Source organism: Mirounga angustirostris, unplaced genomic scaffold (assembly GCF_029215605.1).
Source record: "Mirounga angustirostris isolate CCGP_5_RB_7025 unplaced genomic scaffold, mMirAng1.0.hap1 SCAF_17, whole genome shotgun sequence".
Classification (NCBI taxonomy): Eukaryota; Metazoa; Chordata; class Mammalia; order Carnivora; family Phocidae; genus Mirounga; species Mirounga angustirostris.
Window position 1 is genome coordinate 4,128,334 of NW_026991725.1, and position 25,878 is coordinate 4,154,211.

At 54.3% G+C, this 25,878-nt stretch overlaps 1 protein-coding gene across 12 annotated transcripts in view; it reads left to right on the forward strand.

Annotated features, from left to right (window-relative positions):
- Positions 1-207: 207 nt before the first annotated feature.
- Positions 208-25,878, forward strand: part of MYO18A (myosin XVIIIA) — a 95,466-nt gene continuing 69,795 nt past the window's right edge. For 9 of the 12 annotated variants that reach the window (XM_064582910.1, XM_064582911.1, XM_064582902.1 and 6 more), the window contains exons 1-2: positions 208-366; positions 11,072-12,150. In XM_064582910.1, the coding sequence (XP_064438980.1) occupies positions 11,152-12,150 (999 nt within the window). In that variant the 5' untranslated portion in view covers positions 208-366; positions 11,072-11,151. The remainder of the gene's footprint in view (positions 367-11,071; positions 12,151-25,878) is intronic. The other 3 variants (XM_064582914.1, XM_064582915.1, XM_064582903.1) reach the window with 2 other exon arrangements.

The window sequence follows — 25,878 nt, forward strand, 5'->3', positions numbered from 1 at the left end:
TGCCGCCCCTGGAAGGAACCTGTTCTCTACAGGCGGGCCCAGCGCCTGCCCTGGGCGTGCCCAGCGGCCTCCGGCGCCCCGTGCACACAGGAGCTCCAGGAGGGGCCTCTCGGACGCGGACAGGGGGCTCGCGGAGCGGCGCCCGGTGCCCGCATGGCCCGTTCTGGACGCGCGCCCAGCGGCTGCCAGGAAGGCCGGGCGTTTATCCCCGGAGCCGCCAGCAGGGAGCTCCCTTTCGGCTCGGCGCGCGCGGTTGCGGGGGGCGGCGCTGCGCTGCGCCGCGCTGCGCTCCAGCCCGGACCGGGCCGGGGCCGCTGGATGCCGCGTCTCCGCTTCTGCTGCCTGCCGGGCGGGCTCCGGCGGCCGGTGAGCGCGGGGCGGCGAGGGCGGCCGCTCGGGGACGGCCCGGGCCCGGGGAGGCGGGGGGTGGGAGCCGCGGGGCGGGCTCGAGCCGGGAAGGCGGGCGGGCGGAGGGGCCCGCCGGCTCCTCCTCCCCCACTGTCCCCTGGAAGCGGCGGCCCGGACTCCCGGCTCCGGTCCCCGGCTGCGCGGCGGAGCTCGGCGCCCGGGAACGGGGGCCGACCGGGAGGGGCGGGGACGGGAGCTCTGGCCCCCTTTAACAGCTCGGGGGCGCGCGGAGGCAGGGCAGGGTGGCCCTCAGTTTGGGGGAGGGATTGAGGGCTTGGAGGAGCCCAGGTGGCCCCGAGCTGCGGAGTGGAGGCTGTAGCCTCTGGGATAGGGGGCTTCGCGGGGCCAGGCCCAGGCCCCCGCCCCCCAGACCGAGCGAGCGAGCGAGCGAGGCTCCGAGGAAAGCAGCGGGGACAGCGAGCACCTCGGCCGAGCCCTTTATCCCTCCCAGCGGCTTCACCCTTTCACTGCCAGGCCGACAGCGGGCTCCTCTCAAAGGAGCAGCTGCTAGACGGCTGGCAAAACAATGGAGACCCCGCTTCCCCGACCCCCTCCCCGGGCGCAGAAGATGGGGGTGAGTGAATGGTAGGCTTTGGGGATTAGGGAGTGCTGGCTGTCCCCTGTGACTGGCTGCTCACCTCACCTTTCCCTGCAAAGGGGTGGGGTGTGTGTGGGAAGGTCGGACGGCCTGCCCCAGGCCTCTGGGAGAGACTGCCCTGACGCCCCGCCCTGCTAACCTGTCATGCCAGTTGTTTCGCCAATGGGAAGGGGAGGTGGTAAGGTTAGCTGCTCCCCACCCCCGTGTTGGCGGGGGGAGGGGGGAGCGGGGTGCTGCTTGGTACCAAGCATGGTGAGGAGTGGGTCATGTTCCTGGCTGAGATAAGGCCTGCAGGGACATACCACACATTGGGACTTTGTTGGGGGCAGGGAGGAGGGTTGGGGATGTCACCCTTTTGCAAGGCACATGTGTCCTGCTGATTAGTTAGAAAGGCTGCCAGCCAGAATGAACTGGGCTGGGGGGATGGATGGCGGTGGGGGAAGGCAGACAGTATGTTTTTTAAGTGGTAGTCCTTTTGCCTGGTCACTTGGCCAATGGGGCATGCGTTTGACAGTGTCCTTTTGGTTTGTGTTTGTGTAGAGAGGCCCGGGACAATGCTTCCTAGGAGGAGCCCTCCTGCCTAGAGCCTTCCTGCCCTCAAATGGACCCCCAAAATTATGGAATCGGATTCCCTCCCCCCCTTCACCTGGCCAATGATTAAGGCTGGTTTGTGTGCGCTCATTTGTCTTTTGGAATAACTGGCATGTCTCCCCCAAGGAGAGTGAACTGTTTGAAGTATGTATGCAGTGGGTCCATGCTGGAAGGGAGGGAAGTTCAAGTTAAGAGCGAGATCACCTTAGTGAGACATTGAACCCAAGGGGTCAGGCTGCCTTTCCATATGCTTATGAGATCTGGAGCCCTTTTCTTGGGCAGGTTGGTTTCCTGTTGTCATGGCAATGGGCCAGGCCTTGTCTAGCCTTCCCCACCCTTTTGGTTCAGAAGCTACTTTCTATTTGGGGATATTGAAAGTTGCTCTCCTGAGGTCTCTGGCTTCCTGACAGACCTCACTGGCTCTTTGTCAATGGCCTGCCACCTCCTCAGCTTCCCCTCTGCCCTTTTGTAATGGGGGCTTTCCAGGAAACATCCTCCTGGTTGCTGGACATGACTAATTATATATAGCCTCGGGTGGAGGTGTGCTTGTCCATTTGGGGTTGGGGACATTGGGATTGGGGCCTCAATTCCAGGAAGACGACGGGGGATGCTATTGTGTTGGAGGGTTAGGGCAATGAGAAGGGTCGCAGGTGGGGGTGGGAGGGATAGAATGCCGGTGGTCACTTCCTTTGAAAGCTTTGAACTTTGAACAGTTGATGACCTGGTGCCTGGCAGCTCTGAGTATCTAGTTTGTTTACGCTCCCCAGGCCTGGCCCAGGTGCCAGGGTGTGTGCCTGAGGGCTTCCTCGGGTGCCCCAGGCTCTCCTCAGAAGCCCTCACGGGGATTGTGCCCTTCCTGACTCCTGCGTGGTCCCTCAGCCTCACTCCCTGGCTGTCAGGGGCAGCCAGGCTATTGCCTGGAGCTCCCTTCACCGGCCCAGCTTGAGGCTGCTCTTTAAGGGGTGCTTGTGTCTTCAGAAATTGGGCCTGAAACCTCCGGGGTCCCCCAGAGGCAGGTCCCCAAAGGTGGACTGGGTGGGGCAGAACTGAAAGGGAGAATCCACCCTACTTGGGTGGAGCAGGGAGTTGCTGGAACTCAGGAAACCTTGATCCACACTTGGTGTGTCACAGGTCTCCAGAGCAGCAGGGCTGTTCTTGTTCCTTCAAACCCGAGATTTGTGCCCATCCAGACACCCCTCACCTGAAGTGGATGCCCTGGACTGGAACTCGATCATCCATGTGAGCTGGGTCCCGTTGGTGGCTCTGGGCCCCAGGCCTTGTCCCAGGCTTCTCTCAGGTGTAGTGGGTAAAGCTGAGGGGCTCTGGCCTGGTGTAGTTTAAAGGTTAGAGGGTGTGAGAGTGGTTCCCCCAGGACTGGGGCTGAGGGCTTGATGGAGCTTTGAAGTTCTACTTTGGGTCAGGCTCCTGGGTGCTTTAAGATCTGCTCACTCTGCACGTCACCCCCCATCACCCTTTGTCCCCTGAATTCAAGAGTGCAGTTGGAAGCTGGATTGGGAGGAGCGGGGAGCAGAACTGGAAAGCCTCCACTCCTCTCCCCACCTCACTTTCCTTGAGGTGGGAACTGTATGGCTTATAAATTATCCATATTCCCTTGATGGTTCAAATAGCTTACAGTCAGGCAGGAGTTTAAACCGTGGATTGAGGGTTTTTTTGTTTTTTTTAAAGATTTTATTTATTTGACAGAGAAAGACACAGCGAGAGAGGGAACACAAGCAGGGGGAGTAGGGGAGGGAGAAGCAGGCTTCCTGCGGGGTAGGGACCCCTATGAGGGGCTCCATCCCAGGACCCCGGGACCATTACCCAAGCCACAGGCAGACGCCCAATGACTGAGCCACCCAGGCGCCCTGTGGACTGAGGTTTTTAGAGGGCCCAGGGCCCTTTCTCTCTGCTAGGCACTTTACCATCACTTACAAGGGATAATTTTTATTATTCTCGGATATTCAGAGATGTTGGATAAGGGGCTCAAGGTCACACAGAAAGTCAGGGGCACAGCAGGATTAGAACCTGCAATTCAGAGTTGAGCAGAATACCTCTCCAGCAGAGGCAAGGGCTTGGGGCCAAGTCTGAACTCTCAGGTCCACGGAGGCCTAGAGAGGGGAGAGGACTTGCTCAAGGTCACACAGAAGGGGGGGCGGGCAGTATTGGCTGAGTTTAGCGCCCAGCCGGCTGCGGCAAACCCCAGCGCCGAGCCGAGGAGGTGCACATGGAAGAGCAGCAGAGCACCTGGCCGCGCCACTGGCACCTCTCCCGCTGTCGTTCCTCCCGGGCCCTGCGGGACCGCTGCGTTCCAGGGGAGACGGTATCGCGGCAGGAGGCGCCGCGGGTTCCGAGGGAGCGGGAGCCCGAGCCGGTGGGCGGGCGGGCCGGTTGATGTCATGTGAGAAGCGTGCAGTCGGAGCGAGCACACCTGGAGCCAGATAAGCTCCGTGTGACCTGGCAGTGAGTCACGGGGTGCTGCGGAGCTCTTAGCACGACCGGCCGGGAAGAGGCTCGGCGGCAGCGGCCAGTGTCACCCTGCGCCACTCGGTTGGGGGCGCCCGCCCCCGCCCCCTGGCCAGGGCGGGCCAGGTGCTGTGCGAGCCCGCCGGGTCGCCTTTGCAAGCCCTCCGTTATGGGGCCGACGCCGAAGAAAGGCCTCTGGGTTGTAGGAAACGGCCGCTTAGGGAGGTCAGAGGCCAAGGGAGAGAGACCGGCTCTCTTGGGAAAGTATTTCCTTTGTATTTATTTATGAGTGTGGTTTGGGAGTTGGGTGTGGGGGACTGACCCTTTAAAGTGTCCACCCACAGCAGCCAAGTCTGGGAGCCTTGTCTTGGGATTCCAACGTTATAGTTTCCATTTCCTGGGGTTTCTACTTTGCCAGCTGCAGGGTGACCCATTTAAATCTGTCCCCGCTTAAAGCCACAAGACACTAGTGAGATCTATTTTAACCAAGTCCCCCAAGTAACTGAAACTTTTCCGAGGCATGAGATGGCAAGCCTTGAACTTACCGTTGCAAACTTGGTTTATAGCCTTCATGCTAAATGGATTGTCAAGTCTTTCTTTTTTTCGTTTTAATCTTTAAAAATCGCAAAAGTAACATATGCTGGGAAAAGGTTTAATCCCTAGGAAGTCTATTAGATAAAAAGCTAAAGTGGTACTACCCCTGCTTGCCCCAACTCCACGAAAACCACAGATAAAATTTGGTAATGGATTATATATGGATATATATAAAATACATATTTATTATATATTTATAACATGTTACATGAATACCATTTAATATAAATATATTTTTTTTCTGTAGGAAATAAAGAACATACAGAAAAGTAGAAGAAATATTATACATAACCCCACTATCTAAACCCCTAGGCCTAGATACACACACATACCCCCACCAGCTAAATATTCTCATTGTAAAAAGTTAGAACAATATAGATGAAACACAGATCTGCTATGACTCTTCTAAAATCCCTATCTCTTCCCCAAAGCATATATTTTTCTATGCATATGGAAATATTGCACATACATAATGTGCACGGATATATATGCACACATATACATAGTTTAAAATATATATAATTATAAAAATTATATATTATTCGGCAACTTGGTTTTTTCACTTAACAATATAGTATTGAATCTTTCCAGGTCAGTATATACAAATCTCCTTCATTCTTTTTAATAACTGCCCAGTGCTATGATTTAGCTATTCCTCCAGTGACGGACCTTTATATTGGCAGAGTTTTGCAATCACAAACAGTGATGCAAAGATTAGCCATGTTTATTGTGTGAACATATCTGTCAAGGTCCTGTATGTGGAATTGCCTGGTCTAAGAATATGTACATTTAAATATTTTTATAGATATCACCAGCTTGCCCTCCTCACACCAATTTATACTCCCAACAACACACATGAGCTACCCTGCTTCCTATCTTCTATTTGATTGATGTTATTAATAATGGTAGTTTTTACTAAACTGCTAAGTGGACAAGAGTATACCTCTGTGTTCTTTCATGTGTCTGCGGATGACTGAGGCTGCATACCTGTTCTTGTCTGTTGGCCGTTCGTATTTCTGCAGCTAAGAATTGCCTGCATTTAGTCTTGGCAATAGCTACATGGGGCCTCTGAACTTGAACCAATATGATCTGGCCTGACCATGTGCTCACAGAATTGCCTTCACTTCTTTGGGTTGTACTTTGCATATACAAAGGTTCTCTCCAGCATTAAGATTTTATGTTTGGACTTATTTTAGTCACACTTGGGCTGAGGTACACACTTTGTGTACCGTATGCTGTCCACTGTCCCATTTAGATGTAAGAATGTGCCCTGCTGCGATTGGGTACCATTCTTGAGGGCCTGCTCTGGGCTAGGTGTCATATGGAGGGCTTATAGACCAATTTCATTTAGTCCCATGCCTTATGTGGTAGGTGCTGTTATTATCCCCATTTTACAAATGGGGAAACAGAGGCACAGAGGTGTGAAGTGATTTTCCCAAGATTGCATAGCTATTACCTCGGATTTGGTCCTAGGTTTGCTACCTGACATCTGAAGCCAAAACTCTTTCATTAGTTTCATTTATCTTTATTTATTTAATTTATTTTTTTGAGGTGGGGGAGAGGCAGAGGGAGAGAGAGAACCTCAAGCAGGCTCCACACCCTGAGACATGACCTGGACACGGGGCTCCATCCCACGACCCTGAGATCATGACCTGAGCCAAAATCAAGAGTCAGACACTTATCCACCTGAACCACCCAGACATCAGCATATCTTGCCTCAAATACTTCAGTATATATATATCATTAACCAGACTTCAATATTTGTTTACAGTTCTTTTTTCTTTTGAGTGAATATTTCACACAATGAAATGCACAAATCGTATGTGCGCTATTTGATAACTGTTGACAAACGTATACACCGGTCAACCCAAATCCCTATCAAGATAATGTAATATGAACATCACTCCAGAAAGTTCCCTCATGCCCTTTTTCAGGCAATTCCCACCCCTACCCCCATCCTCACCATCCAGAGGTAATCAGTGTTCTGCTTTTTTTCACCATAGCTTAGTTTTATCTGTACACATCTTCCGTGGCTTACAGTGGCTTTGCCTCCTTCCTGCTAAACCCTCTTAACTTGAAAATACCATAAGTCGAAATGCATTTAATACATCTAACTTACCGAACATCATAGATCAGCCTAGCCTACCTTAAATGTGCTCAGAACACTAATATTAGCCTACGGTTGGGCAAAATCATCTAGCACAAAGCCCATTTTAGGATTAAGTATTGAATATCTCATGCAATTGATCGCACACTGTGCGTGCAGAAAGTGAAGACAGAATGGTATAGCGTGGGTATAGAATGGCTGTAAGCGTATTGGTTGTTTACCCTTGTGATCGCGTGGCTTGCCGCCACTGCCTGGCTCATGGAGAGCCTCTTACTGCATATTGCTAGGTCAGGAAAAGATCCAAATTCAAAACGTGAAGTATGAGTTCTACTGAATGCAAATTGCTTTCACATATGCATGTCATAAAGTCAAAAAAATGGTTAAGTTGAACCATTGTAAGGCAGGGACCGTCTGTACTAGAACTTCATATAAATAGTACCATACCAGTATGTGCTCTGTTGTCAAAGCCTTCTTTTGCTGTCACTTGACATAATGTTTTTGAGATTCATCCCTGTTGTGTGTATCAGTAGTTGCTTCCTTTTTCTTGCCGAGTAGTATTCCATTGTATGAGTATGTAAATTGTTTCTCCTGTTGATGAACTGATAGATGCATATTTGAGTCAAATGGTCTTTGCCCTCAAGACGCTTTCTGTCTTAAAGTAATAAGGCATCTGAGTTGACCAAGTTGATTGTACTTTGCTTTGATTTGGGGAGCAGCAGGGTCAAGATGATGTAGGTACATACCCTAATTTATATACATACCTTTCCTCCACGTACAATTAGGAAAGGCCTGGAGTAGGGTGAGGAGAGAAAGGCAGAGACGGAGGTTAGATATCTGTAAGGTTCCCTTCGCTGGAGAGGGTAAGAGGTGAATGAATGAAGAGCCCAGAATGAAGAGTGGGAAGGTGCTGATGTCATCGCTGCTAGAGTCTTTGGACCTGAGGACAGGAGATGCTGAAAGGTCCAAGGTCTACAGGAAGGTGATGGAGCCCCGTGCCTGGCAGGGTGGGCTCTGAGGAGCAGAGGACAGCAACACCTGCATGGGGGTCTGACCCTGGACAGTGAAGTTGCAGGTGGCTCCAGACAGGTGGCACAGGAGAAAACCCAGGTCACAGCCAGGCAGTTGTAGGGATGACAGTGGGGAAGGGGTACCTTGTGAGCTGTGTGCATGACTTTGGCAGGACAGGGGTGCCAAGGGGAGGGCTGAAATGGACTCAGTCTCCAAAGGCTCCAGGGTTGGGATGAGAGGGGTAACTTTGGCAGAAAGTTAATAAATAACTTGTGTCCACAAGAGACTTAGATATTTGGAATTTTCGAGCTAGAAGAGCCCTAGATCCTCCAGTCCAACCTTGAGCAAAGTGACAGGCTCAAGGTCCCCTAGCGATTTGTTGGCAGATCCGGGCCTAGATGGTGGCCCCACTAACCTTGCCGGCAGTGGCTGCCCTCCTCCCCCATGCTGTTGCTCTAGCAGTAACCGCGTGTGGTTCCTGCCCGCCTCAATGGCACTGAGGGGCAAGCCTTGGCCAAGACAGGGATTTCCATGAAATTACTTCTCAGGGACCTTTCCAGCCCAAAGATTCTAGAATTCTGGGGCCTGTTTTCCGTTGATACTGCTCAGATGTCTAGCCCCCGGCAAAGAGCCAGGATTGGGTAAGGATTGCAGAGTAAGAACTGAAGACCAAAAGAGGTGTCTTGGTGGGATAGTGTGGTAGGCAGTTGGATTCTCATGGTTGGGCTGAGGCTGAGGCCAAGAGCCTCAGTTGTCCCCTTCCAGTCGCCAGGGTGGGTTTCTTTCTTCATTTCCCACACAGCTGCCTTTGGAGCCAACTTCTAAATCAGCCCCCTTTTAAATATATATATAGAGAGAGAGAGAGAGAGAAAATGCGAGCATGGGGGCAGGGTGGGTAGGGGGAGAGGAAGAGAGAGAATCTTAAGCAGACCCCATGTTGAGTCTGGAGCCAGGACTCCACCCCACAACCCTGAGATCATGACCTGAGCCACAATCAAGAGTCGGATGCTTAACCGACTGAGCCACCCAGGTGCCCCTAAATCAGCCTTTTAAGACAGTGCAGAAAGTGATGGGTGAGGGCAGTGACCACCAGAAGATCCCACGTCCTGGTATATGGTAGGTCTGTGCCACACCCCATCAGTATTCAGGAGGAGAGAGAGAGAGAGAGACTCCCTAGGTCAAAATAGAGCCCTGAAGAGAGGAGGCCTGCTGTCAGGTTCTCCCCCACCCCAAATCAGTCCAGACTCAGCTGGACAGGGCTGCCCCTGGCTTCGCACTTCTTGGACCCTAGATTTCCTGTCTTCCTACTCCCAGGTACTATGCTTGGAGCATTTTGAACCAAAAAGTTCAGAGGGAACTTTGTTTTACTAGGTAGAAATGGGTCAGAGGGGGCAAGGGGTGCCTGTTAGGTCCACAGGGAGCTAGTAACTGGGCCAGATTCCCCACTTCTTTGGATATGCTCTATAATTAAAGATTTCTCTAGAATTGCACTGCCCAGTTCAATAGCCAGTAGCTGTTGAATACTTGAAATGTAGTTAGTCTGAATTAAGATGTGCTCTGAGTATAAAAATCACACCGGATTTTGCAGACTTAATATGGAAAAGAGAATGTAAAATATGTCAATATTTTTCATGTAGATTACATGATAATATCTTGGATCTATTTATATGAAAGTATATCATTAAAGCTAATCTCACCTGTTTCTTTTTACCTTTTTTAGTGTGGCTGCTAGAAAATTTTAAATCACACCTATGACTTGAATTGTATTTCTGTGAAGAGCGCTACTCTAGGAAGGATACACTGATCTCTCAGGAGCCACGTGGGTCAGGGTGCTGGGCGAGGAGGAGGCAATTAGTCAGGGCCACCAGGACCCTTGGGAGTTCCTGGCCTTGATGTCTTCCTAGGCATTGTATCAGGGCCAGGGGTCCCTCTCAGTAGGTTGGGGAGCCTGGAGGGCCTTGCTTGGTCGTGGCGGTGGGGTACACAGACAGGAAAGTCCTCTCCAGGGCCTTGCAAAAGGTCATTGCTGGAAGGAGTGAGCTTGTTGGTCCTGTATCTCGAACTCAGAGGGGGAGGCCTTCTTAGAGAAAGAAGAAATTGCACTTAATTTCTAATTAGGTGGTATGGCCTACTTCTACTCCTTGTTCCCTGCTGGTTAGAACTTGTTCCCTGGCTTGAACTGCACCCCCACCGGGTCTTTCTCAGTCCTGTCCCGAAGCGGGTGCGCGCTGGGGTAGGAGTAGGCTGGCACCGTGGGTGCAGGTGCCCCGGACCTCCCTTGTCTCTCGGGCTGCCACAACTTTCTTCCCAAGGCTATATTTAGTTGTTGGTCTGGGGAAAAGGATATGAGTTTAGGATCCTGTTTATCCAGCAGACCCCACCCCCACCTCTCAGCTGTCTGTCCTCTGTTCAGTCTGGAACTTTCCCTTCCCTCCCTGCTTCACTTGGGGCGCCGAGGCCCCAGAGAGGAAACAGTATTTGCCGGCGCTGAGCCGTGGTACAACTAACATATACTTAATTTTCTGCGCCTTGTTGTCTCATTTGTAGAGATAATGACACTTGCCTTGCAGGGACGCTGTGGGGCGCAAACAAGAGTGTGGGTAACGCGCCTGGCAAGTGGAAATCACGAAAATGAGGGTTGGTGCCTTGAGGTCTTCTGTCAGGCAGTGGCTAAGGCTGCTTCTGTGTCCCTTTCCTTCTTCCTGTGTGTTGAATCTTTTTTTTTTTTTTATTTGACAGAGAGAGAGACAGCGAGAGAGGGAACACAAGCAGGGGGAGTGGGAGAGGGAGAAGCAGGCTTCCCGCCGAGCAGGGAGCCCGATGCGGGGCTTGATCCCAGGACCCTGGGACCATGACCTGAGCCGAAGGCAGAAGCTTACCGACTGAGCCACCCAGGCGCCCCCTCTGTGTTGAATCTAAGTCAGGCCCCAGGTCGGCTTGATGGCCCCCTCCTGCCAGGAGGTCAGAGCTCCTGGGAGCCACCGCGGTGGCCGCGTGGCCTGATAGCCACCTATCAGGGATGAAAGGCAATGACAGACTTTGGAGTCTGCGCTTTTACAACCTTATCGAAACCTCAAGTTTCCTTATTTGTAAAATGGGGGTAATCACAGACCTTCCCATTGCAGTGTTATGAGAATTAACTTAACAGAGACGGTGTTGTATCAAGCCGAGCACCGGGCACAGAGTAAGCCCCCTCTCAGTGAAGGGGAGCTGTGCTCATTAGTTGGCCTTGTCTGGACTGGAGACCCAGGAAGAGGCTCTGCTCGAATCATCTTTCTCTCTCTCTCTGCTTCTGTTTGCAGCAGCAAGGTGGGGTACGAGGGCCCTGTGCTAAGCACCCGTGATCCTCCGGGGGTGCCCCCCCCAAAAGCAGTACCCCACCATGTTTAACCTAATGAAGAAAGATAAGGACAAAGACGGTGGGCGGAAGGAGAAGAAGGAGAAGAAGGAGAAGAAGGAGCGGATGTCAGCAGCAGAGCTGCGGAGCCTGGAGGAGATGAGCCTGCGTCGCGGATTCTTCAATCTGAACCGCGCCTCCAAGCGTGAGTCCAAGACACGCCTGGAAATCTCCAACCCCATCCCCATCAAGGTGGCCAGTGGCTCCGACCTGCACCTGACCGACATCGACTCCGACAGCAACAGGGGCAGTGTCATCCTGGACTCGGGCCACCTGAGCACCGCCAGCTCCAGCGATGACCTCAAGGGCGAGGAAGGCAGCTTCCGCGGCTCCGTGCTGCAGCGGGCAGCCAAGTTCGGCTCCCTGGCCAAGCAGAACTCACAGATGATTGTCAAACGCTTCTCCTTCTCCCAGCGGAGCCGGGATGAGAGCGCCTCAGAAACCTCCACCCCCTCCGAGCACTCTGCGGCCCCATCCCCGCAGGTGGAGGTGAGGACTCTCGAGGGACAGCTGGTGCAGCATCCTGGCTCAGGCCTCCCTCGGCCAGGGCCCCGCTCCCGAGTCCCTGAGCTGGTGACTAAAAGGTTCCCGGCTGACCTGCGCTTGCCCCCCGTGGTGCCCTTGCCGCCGCCCGCCCTCCGGGAGCTGGAGCTGCAGCGGAGGCCCACTGGAGACTTCGGCTTCTCCCTGCGCCGCACGACCATGCTGGATCGGGGCCCCGAGGGCCAGGTCTACCGGAGGGTGGTTCACTTCGCTGAGCCCGGCGCAGGCACCAAGGACCTGGCCCTGGGGCTGGTGCCGGGTGACCGTCTGGTGGAGATTAACGGGCACAACGTGGAGAGCAAGTCCAGGGATGAGATCGTGGAGATGATCCGGCAGTCTGGGGACAGCGTGCGGCTCAAGGTGCAACCCATTCCAGAGCTCAGCGAGCTGAGCCGGAGCTGGTTGCGGAGTGGCGACGGACCCGGCAGGGAACCAGCTGATGTGAGTGTCCCCCTGGGCAGCTGGGCGGGAGCAGTGATTGGGAATTGTGCTTGGGTAGATGAAAGCGGTACCCGGGAGCAGTGAAGTCGCGCCACTCCTTGGCCCCAGGGACAACTGGCCTGGCCTGCTGGGAGGAGCGACCTTAGCATGGGGTGGTCCATGGTGAAACAGGCTTCAGGATACAAGGGTGAAGGGTTTGGGCACCATGTTTCCCGAGCCCTAAATCAGGGCACGGAGGCTCACGCTTGCCACTTCAGATGAGACACAGTCTGGACTACTAGTCTAGCCCGGCATCTGGACTAAACTAGAGAATCGCCATGTTATTTAGGCATTAGGCTTGAAAGAAAAAGATAAATTATTTCAAATCAGGGCTGTCATGGAACATCTGGGCTGTGCGGCTGTTTTGCTAGCTCTTGGGTAAGATGACTTCAGACCTCCTCTTGTCCTTGAATGAGGAGTTGAATAGGAGGTAAGCTTGCAGAGATAAGCAGAGGCCGGATCATGGAGGACCTTGTAAGTCACGATAGGGGTTTAGATTTTTGTCCCAGTGAAACGGGACCATTGTAGGGTTTGAAGCGGGGGAGTGACTGGACCTGATTTATACAGATCACCTGGGCTCTAAGAGTCTTTATTACCTCTCCTGGGGGAAGAAAACGCCTGGAAACGTAACATATCTAGCCTACAGAAATAGTAAGACCTGACTGTCCCTGAGACCCCAGCTGTTATCCTGCCCACACAAAACGGCAGTGGAAGGGGTGACATAGCGGCAGAAAAGGTTTAGATTCTATGTATGAGAGGGTCTCCAGGGGATCAGTGATCTCTAACCCCAGGGGTCTTTTGATAGGGTGGCACCGTATCAGTTTGGAATGTTCCACCTGGAGACAGAACATGAAGGACAGGCTGGCCTCTGGCCATCCCTATCTCCTAGCTGCGGGTTTTAGGATTGTGGCGATCTGACCCAGTGCACAGCCTGGCCAGCACCTTTCAGCGCTAAGTGGCTGGCCAGATGTGTCAAAGTCAGAAGTGGGAGGAAATGCTAAGGAAGCAGGCAGAGTCCTGGTGCTAGCTTTCTCCCCGGGAGGGGAAGTGGATGCTCAGATGGTGGCTCAGCCTAGCGGCATGGAGGGCCCGGAGGGCCTGGGAGCGTCAGGGTCAGAGTCTGGCAGGAAGCACTGGCAGTGGGTTCCAGACCTTCCTTTACCCTGAGCCCGGTGGAGGTCAGGCAGTTTTGCTAGTCAGGAAGGGGTAGTGAGTGGGAAGGAGCCTGGTGTGGAATCCAGGGCAGGACCTGGACTCATTTATTCCAGAAACTCACATAGAGCACCTACTGCGTGTCAGTCACTGGAGTAGACTGAGCTCAGGGAACCACGGTGTGGAGGGAGTGGTCTTTATCTCAGAGCCAAAGCCCCATACGATGTTGCCATGTCTGTCTACTTCTCCCAAGCTAATGTTATTTTTAACAGATGGAATTTTCTTCTTCAAGAATGAATCCCCTGGGGGGGTTGTTGCCAGCTCCCTGCTGAACCACAGCACAGGCCTCTGGGGGGCCCTGGGCCTGGCATCCCAGATGCTATTTCGTTTTCTCTTTATAGCCTAGGGATCATCCTGGCATCTCATATTTCTCAGCCACTCTCCCTTGCCCACGGGCTGTTGCCCCTCCCTCCCTGGGGAAGGGGATGGTTCAGCTTTGGAGGCGCTGGTAGAGTCCACGTTCCAGCTAGAGCTGGTATCCCTGAGATGCTGGCTTGTTTTAGCCCCCGTGGGGCAAGCCCAGCGGTGCCCAGAGGACTTCTTCCCCAGGCTGATGCCTAGGGGATCTGGCAGGGGACACACAGCAAGCTCCATCCTCATGAGTCTCCAAGAGCCATCTGAGAGAACAGTGAGAAGCATAGGGCTGCGGAAGCCCCGCATCTTTTCCTCCCTGGCAGGTGGCAGGGACTCAGGCCACAGCAGAGAGGAGCAAAGTGGGCCCTGCATCCTGGCCTCCTGGGACAGACCCGAGGCTGGTGTGGGAGCGCTGCGGCCTCTACCACAGCTCTCTTCCTCCATCTCCTCCTCTTCCTCCCACTCCCACTCCGGCTTCTTTTCTTGGCAGCAGTTCTCAGCTCAGTTCCATGCCAAGAAGAGTCTTTCCACTTCCTCGAGGCTCCTGGGCGGGGTACCCTGACAACTCTGGCCCCACGAGGACGGCTCCTGGCGGCCACCCTGCCCATCAGGTCATCCATCAACTGTGTCCACACATTGTCTGTCCCCAGGGAGCTCTGAGGGAACCGGCTGGCCATCTCTTCTCTCGGCACACGGATGGAGACCAGGCCTCATGGCTCCTTTCCATGGCCTGTTCAGAAGGCCCCAGGGAGAGACAGCCCCTCGCGTTTCCTTCTTACATGATGCACGTCCAGAATGCGTGGCTCACACCTTCATGTGTCCCTGTAGCTGCTGGCAAGATTCCGCTGGGAGTAGGGGTGAGCCACAGTAGGAGGATAGACATGGAGCCCCAATAGAAATTGGGAGAAGCAGCTCTTCTTCCGCTATCTTCTATTCCACTCCACTCATTAAACAGACATTTGTTGAGCACCAACTGTGTGCTAGATCCTGGGAGCCAGCAGTGAGCAGGACATAGCCCCGGCCCCTGGGAACTCATAGTCTAGCGGAAGAGATAGTCAAGTAGCAGATGACAGTGCCGTTTGAGGAGCTCCCCCACAGGGGCCAGTATGGGGTCCAGGGAACACAGAGGAGGGACTGGAAGTCCAGCCTTGGGAGTGATCACAGGGAGAGCTGCTGTCCGGGTGGGAGATGAATGCAGGGGAGGCAGGAGGAAGGGGAAGGCTGTGAGAGACACAGACCAAGACCGGGAGGTTGGAGAGAGAATGACACATTGTGGGGGTGGGGGCGGGTAAGGCTGGGGGGACAGTGCGTGGGGAATGAGGATTGAGAGAAGCAGCAGAAGAGGCCAGCAGGGGACAGGTCACGAAGGCCCTTGTGAGCCAGCCTAAGGAATGTGAACTTCAACCAAAGGGCAAGAAGCTGTTTAATCAGGGAGTGATAGGAACAGATTTTAGAAAATCTCTCTGGCTGCTCGTGGGGAATGCTTCTGGGTGTAGCAAGGGCGGCCGTGGGGAAAATAGTGAGGGCCCTGTCATTGTCATCCTAGTGGAATGGAGGCCCGCACTTGAGTACAGCAGTGGAGATGGAGAGAGATTTCAGACGTGACTGACTGGTGTGGGGGATGGAGGAGAGGAGAGCCAAGTAGGATGTCAGCTTTGGAGGAAGATGCTAAGTTCCTTCCTTGGCTCCTCAGGGAAAGTGTTTTAGGGTATTTGGTTTTGGATCAGTTACTCTTAAATTGTCTAAAGGCAAAGCGTTCCCTGAGTCTGGTGAGATGAAAGGGGGTGTTGGTACAGACGAGGATCTTAAAACCCCAGTTGGATCAAAATTCCTTTCTCCTGCGCCATGAATCTGAGTGGGAAAGTCAAGGGCCCACTGAGAAGGACAAGGGCCTGGGAGAGAAGAGAGCCAGTCCCTTCCATTTGTATCCTCAGCGGGCCCATCACAGGGAGTAAGGGTGTAGGATGTTTCTGCTAAGCTCAGAAAAGCCCACCTGCTAACCCCCGGCTGATGTGGTTGTCCCCCTGCCACCAAGAGCTAGCCTGCAGGGGAGCTCTGCCCAGAAAGCTCCGTTTCCCTGAGTTTCCGAAGTTATTGTGGGAGGGGTGAGGTGGGGGTTTCCAGGAAGGCACCCACCCCCTGCCAGTCAGGCCTGCTTCCTCGGGCTCTATGTGGAGCTGTCAGGCCTTTCCCGGAGATCTGTGATACAGTTTCTTCTCCCTTTGGCCGTGGGGTTTGTACTCAAAGGCTCTAGGGCTATGAGGTTCCTTAAGAGGTTGTCATCTCTGTGTAAACCACCTTTCGTAGATTTCGGTAGGTAGTCAATGCCTAGGATGATGATTAGTACATTTCCCTCTGCCCCGTCTCTAAAGGCATCCAGGGAAGGTAATTTTGCTGCTTCCTTAATTAACCCACCCCGATGTGCTTTCCCATCGTTGCTCCTGGTAAGGTTTTCTTTCCAAGGAGAACTCGCGATGCTTTTTTTCCGACCCTTTCCCTGTAGCCCTGTCCTCAGAGACAGCCAGGAAGACCTGGCATGCTGGGCGCTCCCTAGCTTTTCCCAGCATCTCAGGCCCGCAGATGGGACACCAGTGGCCTGAAAGGAGACCGGCGGGTTGGGGTTGCCTGCATCTGGGAGAAGAGCGGGGGCCCCTATGCCAGGAAGCCCTAGACCCCTGGACAGAAGCTGAATGAGCCTCACCAACCTCGTTCCCGGGCCCCTGGGGACTTTCAGGAGTAGGATCTGCGGGATACCAAGGAGAGACAGAAAATTGGCCTGTTCCAGGTCTGCCAGGCCAGCTTCTGAGCAATGGGCTTCCCCTGGGGCTTCTGGTGATGGTGGAGCTGCTGGGTGCTGCCTGGGCTCAGTGTTCTAGAACACCTCTGTTCCTAATGGTACTTCCAATAATCCTCGGAGGGGGTTTTTGGGTTTTGTTTGTTTGAAACAGAAAATTCTTACTTCATGTTTTCCAAAGCTTTAGGCACTTCTGACATCAGTCTCACCGTGTGAGATCTTTGACCTGGGGGCTCAGGGTAGAACCCAAACTCAGTTCTTTTGGTGATGAGGTGGCCAGTGGGGAGGTGTTGGGGGCGTGAGAGCTGGTGGGTGAAAGGTCTTTGGGAGCATTTTGGGGGTTATCTATCCTGGATTAGTGGGGTGCATGGGACCAGCAGGATAGCATGGTGGACAGAGTCATTTCTATTCCGCTAGGTCTCCCTTCTCTGTCCTCAGTGGCACATTCTGCCTTCTTCCCGATGAGCTGCTAGACGGACGGCAGCCCCAGAGTGCCCTGGCCGCCCAGTCTGTGGGTGGTGGGCACGGTGCCCAGGCCACATTGAGCTGGGTGTGGGTACATGTCATGGTCATTGGTTGTTTTCGCAGGCATTGCTTGGAGCCCTGGTGTGGGGGCAGGGCCTTGGTTTGAGGTGGCCTGCACTGGCCCCTTCCTGCTCCGGAGAGGCCCCCCCGGGGCCCACCCTGCTACCCCTGGCCACCCCCTCCTCTGCTCCCTTCTAATCTCTTATTTACGTTGCAATGGTTCTGGAAAATACCAGATATGCAAACACCCAGACTGGGGGTGGGTGAGGAGTGGGGTGAAGGGGGGTGTGTGGCGGGTGGGAGCACAAGTATTTTAAAAATGCTGCAGATCTCTACAGTGTTTCCCAGAAACCACAAGCACGCGGTCCGCCTGCCAGCAGCGCTCCCCGCCACCCCAACACCGCGGAGCTGCTGGGGCTGGAGGTGGAGAGCTGCATCGGTGGGGGTGGGCGCTGGCGACCCTGCTGGGGAGCCCCCTCCCCGGCCCCCGGGGCTGCCTGGCGCCTCCATTGTCAGTCCTGGGCAGCGGGTATGGATGTGCCCCAGGCTTCCAGCAGCACTGGGGGCGCCCACCGTGCCAGACAGCCGCTGGGAAGGAGTGGGGTCTTCATGGCTCCCCACCTCCTGCCGTGCAGTTTGCTGGTGGTGGGGGGTGGGGGAGACCAGCTCAGAGTCCAGCGTGCTGTTTGGCAGCCGCTTCTGTTCTGTTAAATACAGGGGACAGTGTCAGCAAAGCTTATTTTTTCAGTTGTTGGCTCCAGTTTGGTTGGGAAGCTATTTCCTCTGACCTGGGTCCCCACTCTGGCTGCCTTAGTCTCCCGCCATAGGTTTCTCAGAATCAGGGCATGACAGTCTCCCCTGGCAAGGCTCAGCCCGGCCGCTTCGCAGGACTCTGGGGTGGGGAAGCAGGTAGGGTGTTTGTCCCAGGGCGGCGCATAGCACATGCATGGCTCCCTAGGTGGTGGTTAATTGATCCGGTAAAGATTCAGCTGAACGGGGGCGCCTGGGTGGCTCAGTCGTTAAGCGTCTGCCTTCGGCTCAGGTCATGATCCCAGGGTCCTGGGATCCAGCCCCGCATCGGGCTCCCTGCTCCACGGGAAGCCTGCTTCTCCCTCTCCCACTCCCCCTGCTTGTGTTCCCTCTCTCACTGTCTCTCTCTCTGTCAAATAAATTAATTAAAAAAAAAAAAAGATTCAGCTCAACAGAAATGCCTTGGGGGCAGGGCATGGGAGCTGACAGCCAGGGTGAGGATCATGACTAGCGTTCACTCTACGGTAGGCACTGCTCTAGCTGTTTGACACATACTAACTCATTTAATGTGCCCAACAACCCTTTGAAATAGGTAGTGCAATAGTCTACCGGATCATGGAGAGGTTAAGGGTAAGTCTCTGGCCGAAGGTTTCAAGGTTATTTAAAGTTACTTGTCAGGAGTTGAATTTGGGGCATCAGCTCCTTGCCCTCCAGGAGTGCGCTGTATAAGGTAGGGGAACGCAGTATCTGGGTACCCTTGTAAACCCACTGGCCGGCCCATGGCCTATGTCCTATCAGCCTCTCCTCCAGAAGGGGAAGGGAAGCGAAGAGTGACTCTTGTTCTGTGGATGGTGAGCAACAGAAGGGTGTGTCGGCTGCTCTTTCTGTCCACAAGATTAACCAGAGGAAGCGAGCCCACGTGGCAGCAGGTGGGATTTAATCGGATGGGAGCCGGGAGAGGGACTGGGAAGCATGGCTGAGGAAAGCCTTAGGAAAAGAAGCAGCATCTGTCTCGGCAGTGTTTGGGGGTGGTCCCTTAGGGGTGGTGCAGGGGCACACACTTTGCCCCTTACTCATCTCTCCTACTAGACCCTGGGGGGCGAGGATGGTGCCCCTGGCCTGTTTGGCCCTTACCGACACGCTCGTACGGACCTCTGCAGTACTTGGGGTGGCAGGATCCCCAGAGAGTCACCTCTGACTGAGAATATGTCCTCTTCTGTCGCATGGGGGCTGCACATTCTTTTTTTTTTTTTTTTAAGATTTTATTTATTTATTTATGTGACAGCAAGAGAGGGAACACAAGCAGGGGGAGTGGGAGAGGGAGAAGCAGGCTTCCTGCTGAGCAGGGAGCCCAACGCAGGGCTCGATCCCAGGACCCCGGGATCATGACCCGAGTCGCAAGCAGACACTTAACGACTGAGGCACCCAGGCGCCCCGGGGCTGCACGTTCTTGCTTCCTAGTGCACACTGTGGGGAGAAGGTGAGGAGCACTGGCCTGGCGGAGGGCCTCGCAGGTAGTGGGTGTGCAACGAAGAGTTCTCATTGGCTTCTACCATTGAGTCCCTGCTGTTCCTTATGTCTGTCATGCTTTTCCTTGCGTATCCTCATGCCCTCATACACATTGGCCCAGTTTGAATGTGCTTCCTCAGGGAAGCCTTCCCTGACCCTCTGAGTTGTCACCTCCTTGTCTTTCATAACAGTCATTAAGGCTGTCGTTAATTAGTTATCTTATTTCTCCAGCGCTGAAGGGCTTCGTGATAGTTGTTGGATGTTTGTTGAAGGAAAGAAGATGGTTTTCTGCTCAGGAACTGGTTTCCCATTCTCTCTGCATGGTTTTCCTCATTTACCTCAGTTTTGGTTCCTAGAACCCTCCCCCTCCCCGACTCAACTAGGTGACTTGTCTGCAGTACCTATCCCACCTTCATCCCTGGACCCTGCTTCATCTGTCCTTGGGCACTCAGCATCCCCCACAGGAATGGAGGAGACATGGGCTCTAGGCATCCAGGAGCAGGTCGTGGGATGGCCTGCCTCCTGGCCCCGCACTGGCGTCTTTGGGAAGGCCCCGGGCTTGGGTGAGAAGCAGATTTGGGGTTATACGGGGGTCACACAGTGTGTAGCCCAGGGGACCTGGGAGCAATGTGCTTGTTGTCCTGGCCGCAGGTCTCTGAGGGAGGAGGATGTGGCCCAGCAGGGCTCACGGCTCCCTCTTTCCTTCGGTTGCTTTCCTGCTCTGCCTGCGTGCTGGAATGTCAGCAGGCTGGGAATTTTCACAGCAAAGATTTTTCCCAGTCAGAGCAATGGATTCCAGCTGGAGCCCGGGGACAGCTCCCACATGGGCAGCGGCTGCCAGAGAGGGCCAGGGTACTTGCTAGGGCACCCCAACTGCTCTGCTGTTGGGGCCGAGGCCCCACTCCCATCCTCCATGGGAAATGCAAATATCTGTCTCTCCACTGGGTCAGGCAGAACCTGGGCTTCAGGAGCTGTGGAGCTCAGGAGAGGCAGTGGGAGGCCTTGGGCACCAGAAACTCCCCCTCAGTGAGGAAAGAACGTGGCTGGCCATATCCCACAAGCTTCCCTTCCTCCCCCGGTGAGTGAGTCAGGAAGGAGAGCTGCCTTGGATTCCATCTTCAGGTGGGGCTGTGGCTGCCAGACCCAGGTTCTCTGGCCTGTGGGGGCCACCCAGCCTTGGCAGGAGGTGGCCCTGCTGACTGTGTCACCCTTATCTGTCCCCTTTCAGTGGGCCCCATAATGCCTCCAGGGCCTGGTACCCTCTCTTAGTGACCCTTCCGGCCTCTGTGCCCTTTGCCCCTTGATCTCAGTTCTGCTGGCCCCTCCCTTCCACTCCCATTTCTGCAAGGAGCTGACTCACTTCCTCTCTCCCTCCCCAGCTTCTCTCACTGTCAGGCCCTATGGCGTACAGGGTACCCACAGGGAGGGGAGATTTCTCATAGGGTGCTTCCTAGGCTCTTTTTCCTGGCAGTAAGACTGAGGCTGCCCCTGGCTCTGGGCAGAAGAAGGCTGGGAGATGGGGGTGGGGGGAGGGGGGCATGACTCTGGGCTGTAGGAAGGCCGGATGTGAATGGCCCTGGAGCCTTGGCACAATCGAGGTGGGATGTCAGGAAGCCTTGAAGAGCACCTGCCCCATGTCACCCTGTGGGCTCGGTTCTGTGGAGGAGAAAGGCTGAAGATGCCATCCCTGTGACCAGGAGGCCTGTGCTTTCTCTAGAACAGAAGACATCTGCAAAGAGATAGGTCTCAGCCCAGGATGGCATGGGCTAGAGGCCAAGCAGTGACGGCGCTGTCAGGCAGCATGAGACAGTCATGACTCTCTGTGACACCCAGTTTCATGCCCAGCCCCATCTCACCATGGAGAAAGTGTCTGCAGATTCCGGTGGCGCCTTCCAGGGAGAGGGTGAGGAGCAGGGTCTGACACTGTCTCCCAGCTGGTTTTTCCTGCTGGGAGCCCTCGTCCTGCCTCTCCCGGCTTGCGCCTCTCTCATCCATGGACTGGTCTGGTTGTGGAGCCCATTGCAGAAGCTGGCTTAGAACAGTGGAAGGTTTCCTCCTGGCATTGTCTAGCTTGCCATCCTTGGAGCCTTCTAGACTGGGGACGCCTGAGGGCCTGGCACTTTAGGCACTGGGGACCTAGCTTGTGCTGGGCCTGGCACAGCCTGGGATCCTCCCCTGCAGGGGGCCTCGGTCGCCTAAAGGGCACAGACACCGGGTAAGGTCGAGTCCCCAACTCACTTGGCCATGCATCAAGTTCAATAGACACTGAAAGGAAACTGGGCCTGCCTGAGGAGCCCGGGGGACTGTTGTGGGCTGTCTTCCTAGAATCAAGCGACCAGCAAACATTCCTGTTCCCCTTAGCATGGGCGGCCTGCCGTGATCCTGCTTCTGGCCTCAGGATTTCTGGACCATGACGGGTGTTTCTTGTTTAAATGAGGTTGGGGGTGGCAGGCTGGAATAAGGCCTAGGCGTGGCGACGTTGAGGGGTACCCACCCGCCTGACCACCCCACCCAGAATACTCTCACCCTCTCTGGCAGGAGGTGCACCACCCCCTACAGGCACGCAGGTGCCTGTCTGTGTTCCTCTTCTAGAGCTTCTTTATTGCTCCCTGCCACCACCCCCGTCACTACCTGGCCTTGCCCTATGGCGCAGAACCAGGCTCTGTGACAGGACACGCAATTTGGAAATGGCTTGGGACACACACACACACACACACCCTGCAAAATTTAGCCTGGGTGTCTTTTTCTCCCAGACGCTTCCAAAGCATTTCTGCCACCAGCTTCGAATCCTTCTAACTGGCCTTCCCCTTCTCTGTGCAGACCAGAGGACTTGGTGTCCGGGGCAGGGCATGGCAGAATTTTCTGGCTCCCATCAAGGCCTTAACACACCGGTTTTCAGGTCTCTCTGAAAGAGGGACCCATGCTATAAAGGGTCCCCTCTCTCCCTCCCTACTCATTCTCTTCAAAAATCCGAAAACTGCAGATCTTATTGTTGCTATAGGAACAGATGCTTGGCAAATATGAAGTTGGATGGAAGGGCTGGTTTTGGCTGTAGGAACTGCTTTCAGCTCATTCGGGGAGGAGAAGGAGGCAGGCAGCACAGGCAGAAGGGCCCACAGATGGGAAGATGCAGATGATGATGTATATGTTGGTAGTACACTGGGGTATATTGAGTACAACATGGACATTGGAGCTGGACCCCTGGGTTCAAATCCTGACTCTGCTACTTACTATCTGTGTGACCTTGGGCAAATGATTTAATTTCTCTGTGCCTCACTTTCCTCCTCTGTAAAATAATAATAATACTTTATTATAAGGTTGTTTTAAGGATTAAATGAATCAATACCCGTAAATCACTTAGAATAGCGTTATCCTCATCATTAATCTGTCTGTAAGGTGCTGGGAGGTACTTGGTGCCCGGGAGCTTGATGGGCCATCTGCCCAGGAATGCCACAGGCCTGTTACTGACTCAGCTCTGCTGCTGGGGGCGGGGGGGCGGGGGGGCGGGAGGGGGGCGGTGCAGGGCACTTTACTCTTGTCCCCAGAATGGTGCTTTTCCCCAAAGGGCCCTCCAGGTGAAGACAGGGAAATAAGACCCAGATTGGTCCCCACGTTTACTCAGGGCCACATGACAGGCTCAGAGTTTGTCCAAACTAGTTTGTAGTTCGATGCATCTTTAAAATTGTGCTCCTTTTCCCATGACTGCCTCCAGTCAGATTCTTGGCCGATGCCAACAACCTTGGAATACCAGGCTTCTTTCTACCCATTTGTTTTTCAGTGGAACAGACTTCTGCACTTTTTGGTGGTCTCTCTAAAACAGCATTTTGTTTCTTCATGCCTGTCTTGCTTCTGGATTAGGGTGAAGCAGGAACTGAGGCCAGAATGCGAGGCACAGAACAGAGAGGCAGCCCCGACCGTGCCCGTTCCTGGGTCTGTTCTCTGCTCCTTCATCACACATATGAGCTCACCCAAACACTCCCACTTGGATTTTCTAAGTACTGTGGCAAAACCTTTCATATGAAGCACCCTGTGAGAGACTGGTAGCTGTCAGATCCATGTCCTTCCTGTTCCCTTGTTCCTCCATGGATCCAGGGCTGGGGGAGCTTGTTTGGGCCTCTCTAGCATGGCGAGCACACCCGGAAGTCCTTTCTCCACCATGTCCTCCTCCCCCTCTTCCTCATTTGGTTCCTCCAGAGAGTGACGCAGGGAGGTGGCCAGTTACGGTCCCCATTGCCCCATGGGCAGAACTCCTGGCATGCTGCTCAGAACGAGGCTTTGTTGGCCTTATTTGCCCTTGACAGTTCAGGGTTCTGCTGGGACGTCTTTCTCTGAGAGCCCTAACATCAGATGAGTCCGGCATCGAGTGGTGTGGGGAAGCCCTCAGGCCACTACATTCCAGATGTCTTACCCATGCATGGTCCAGAGACGCTGCAGAAACAAGGAACGATTGTGTGGCACTAAGGGGCTTTCTCCCAGGCCTGGGATGCCTTGGAGTGAGGGCTGGCTTCCATTCAGCTTTGCCTTTTAAGCCCCTCTGCATCTGGCTTCTGCTCCCTGGCTAGTTGTTAAATTGTGGCTTAGTGGTGGCCCCCTTCCCCACTTCTTTCTGAGGCCTAGGGTTCAAGGCAAGGCACAGGGGGACAGGAGCCTCGACAGACTCTGGGGCAGGGGGTGGGAGAGAACAGCAGGGGGTCAGGGGCAACACCTGAGGGAGTCTTCGGCAAGGATGACCAGGACAAGCTGAAAAGGGGACTCTCTAGATCAGACCTGTCCGATAGGACACTCGGCCAAGACGGAAATGTTCCAGTCTGTGCTTTCCAACTTGGTAGCCATTTAGCCATATGTGGCTACTGAGCACCTAACATGTGGCTGGCATGACTGAGGACCTGAACCTTTAAAAAAAAAAATTTCTTTTGTTTGAATTTAATCAGAAGTATTCCCATTGTTTCGATTTAACTTAAATTTAAGTAGCCACACATGGCTAGTGCTTACTGCATTGAACAGTGCAGCGCCAGATGGCTCTCGGAAAAAAAATGGTGGGGTGCTCTTGAAGGCTTCTCTCCTCTTGCAGTCCCCCTGGTGAGGCTGGGGATGGTGGCATTTTCCCTTCCTCTCAAGAAGGAAGGCTTGTCCTCTCTGGCAATTTCTACGCTTCACCAACTCTGGAATCCTGATGCCCCAGGGCCGACAGGTCCCTGGCTATGTGCCTCCACAACTGGGGCAGCGCTTCCCCACCTTGCCAAGCATGTTTTCTGCCCAGCCTTGTAACACAGGTGCTCACACGCCCCAGTGGATTTGGCCAAGGCTGTTAATGTGGAGGTGGTAGGTTGGTAGGAAAAGGAGAAGCTTTTGCTTCACCCTTCCTACTGCTATGGAGATTGAGTTTGAGCTTTATTTTTAAAGGGTTCTAGAAACAGGCCCAGTCAGGGCCTCCAGAGGTGAACACACAGATCCTCAAATGTGTATTGAGTGTCCAGTGTTTGGAGGAACCCGAGGCTTGTCTAAAGCAGCCTCCCTGACTCTGAAAATAAGCACCACAGGTTTCCAGTTCTCACACCCGGGAACACCTTACTGTTGTTTTATTTAAATTCGTGTGGCTGACCCTTAAACTAGCTGTCCTTTTTTTTTCTTCTCTAGAAATAGAAAAGAGTTGTCGTTTATGTGAAAAAGAGAACAATAGTTCATTATGCTTATTCTCTCATGTCTGCCAGAGGGGGTTGGGGATGGGAATATTGTGTATGTGGTACATTTGGTAGACTCAGAAGTGAACCAAGTCGGGGTGGGATTTGGGCAGGGGTCTGGAGGATTTTGCCAAGGCCGGCCCTTGGCTCTGGGCCTTGTGGGAGCTTGGCGAAGCAGAGGCAGTTTGGAAATCCCCAGGGCCCACGAGGAAATCCCCCGCAGCTGAGAGTCCTCGGGGAGCAGCAGACCTACTGGAGTGGTCCCTGCAGGCAGCCAGGATCTGACTCTGAGGGGACAGACTCCTAGTCTTAGCAGAGAGGATGAGCCCAGATGTCACCACTTGGCTCTGTGCCCCTGAGATGTTGTGGTGTCACCAGGCTCTGAGCAAACCCTTGAGTGTGCTAAGGCGGGGGCTGGGGGGAGTGCCGAGCCCTAAGCCTCAGTGATAGTGGGGGCAGTGATCTGGGGCGCCCCCCTTCCCCCGACTTTCCTAGACTGCTAGTCCCAGACCTCCTCCCAGCACACAGGTTCCAAGCGTCCCCGAGTCTTCTGTTTATTCAGTTATTCATTCACTCATCCCTTTTATTCCATCAATAAGCATTTATTGAGTGCCCACTATATGCAGGGGCTGTCTGGGGTTGGGGGGAAGGAGCGGTGATTAAAACAAAGGCGGCGCCGAGCTCAGCGCTGCCCCTTCTCGCCGTACCCTTCCAGGATAAAGCGAGAGGCCATCTTGCCGCGGCAGCCCCCTTGGTCTCGAGCTCCCGGGGGACGCCTCTTGGGGGCGTGGCCTGGACGCCAGCCCTCGGAGGTGAAATCCCGCGGCTTCGGCGGCCGGGGCGGGCGAGAAGGGGGCGGCCGCC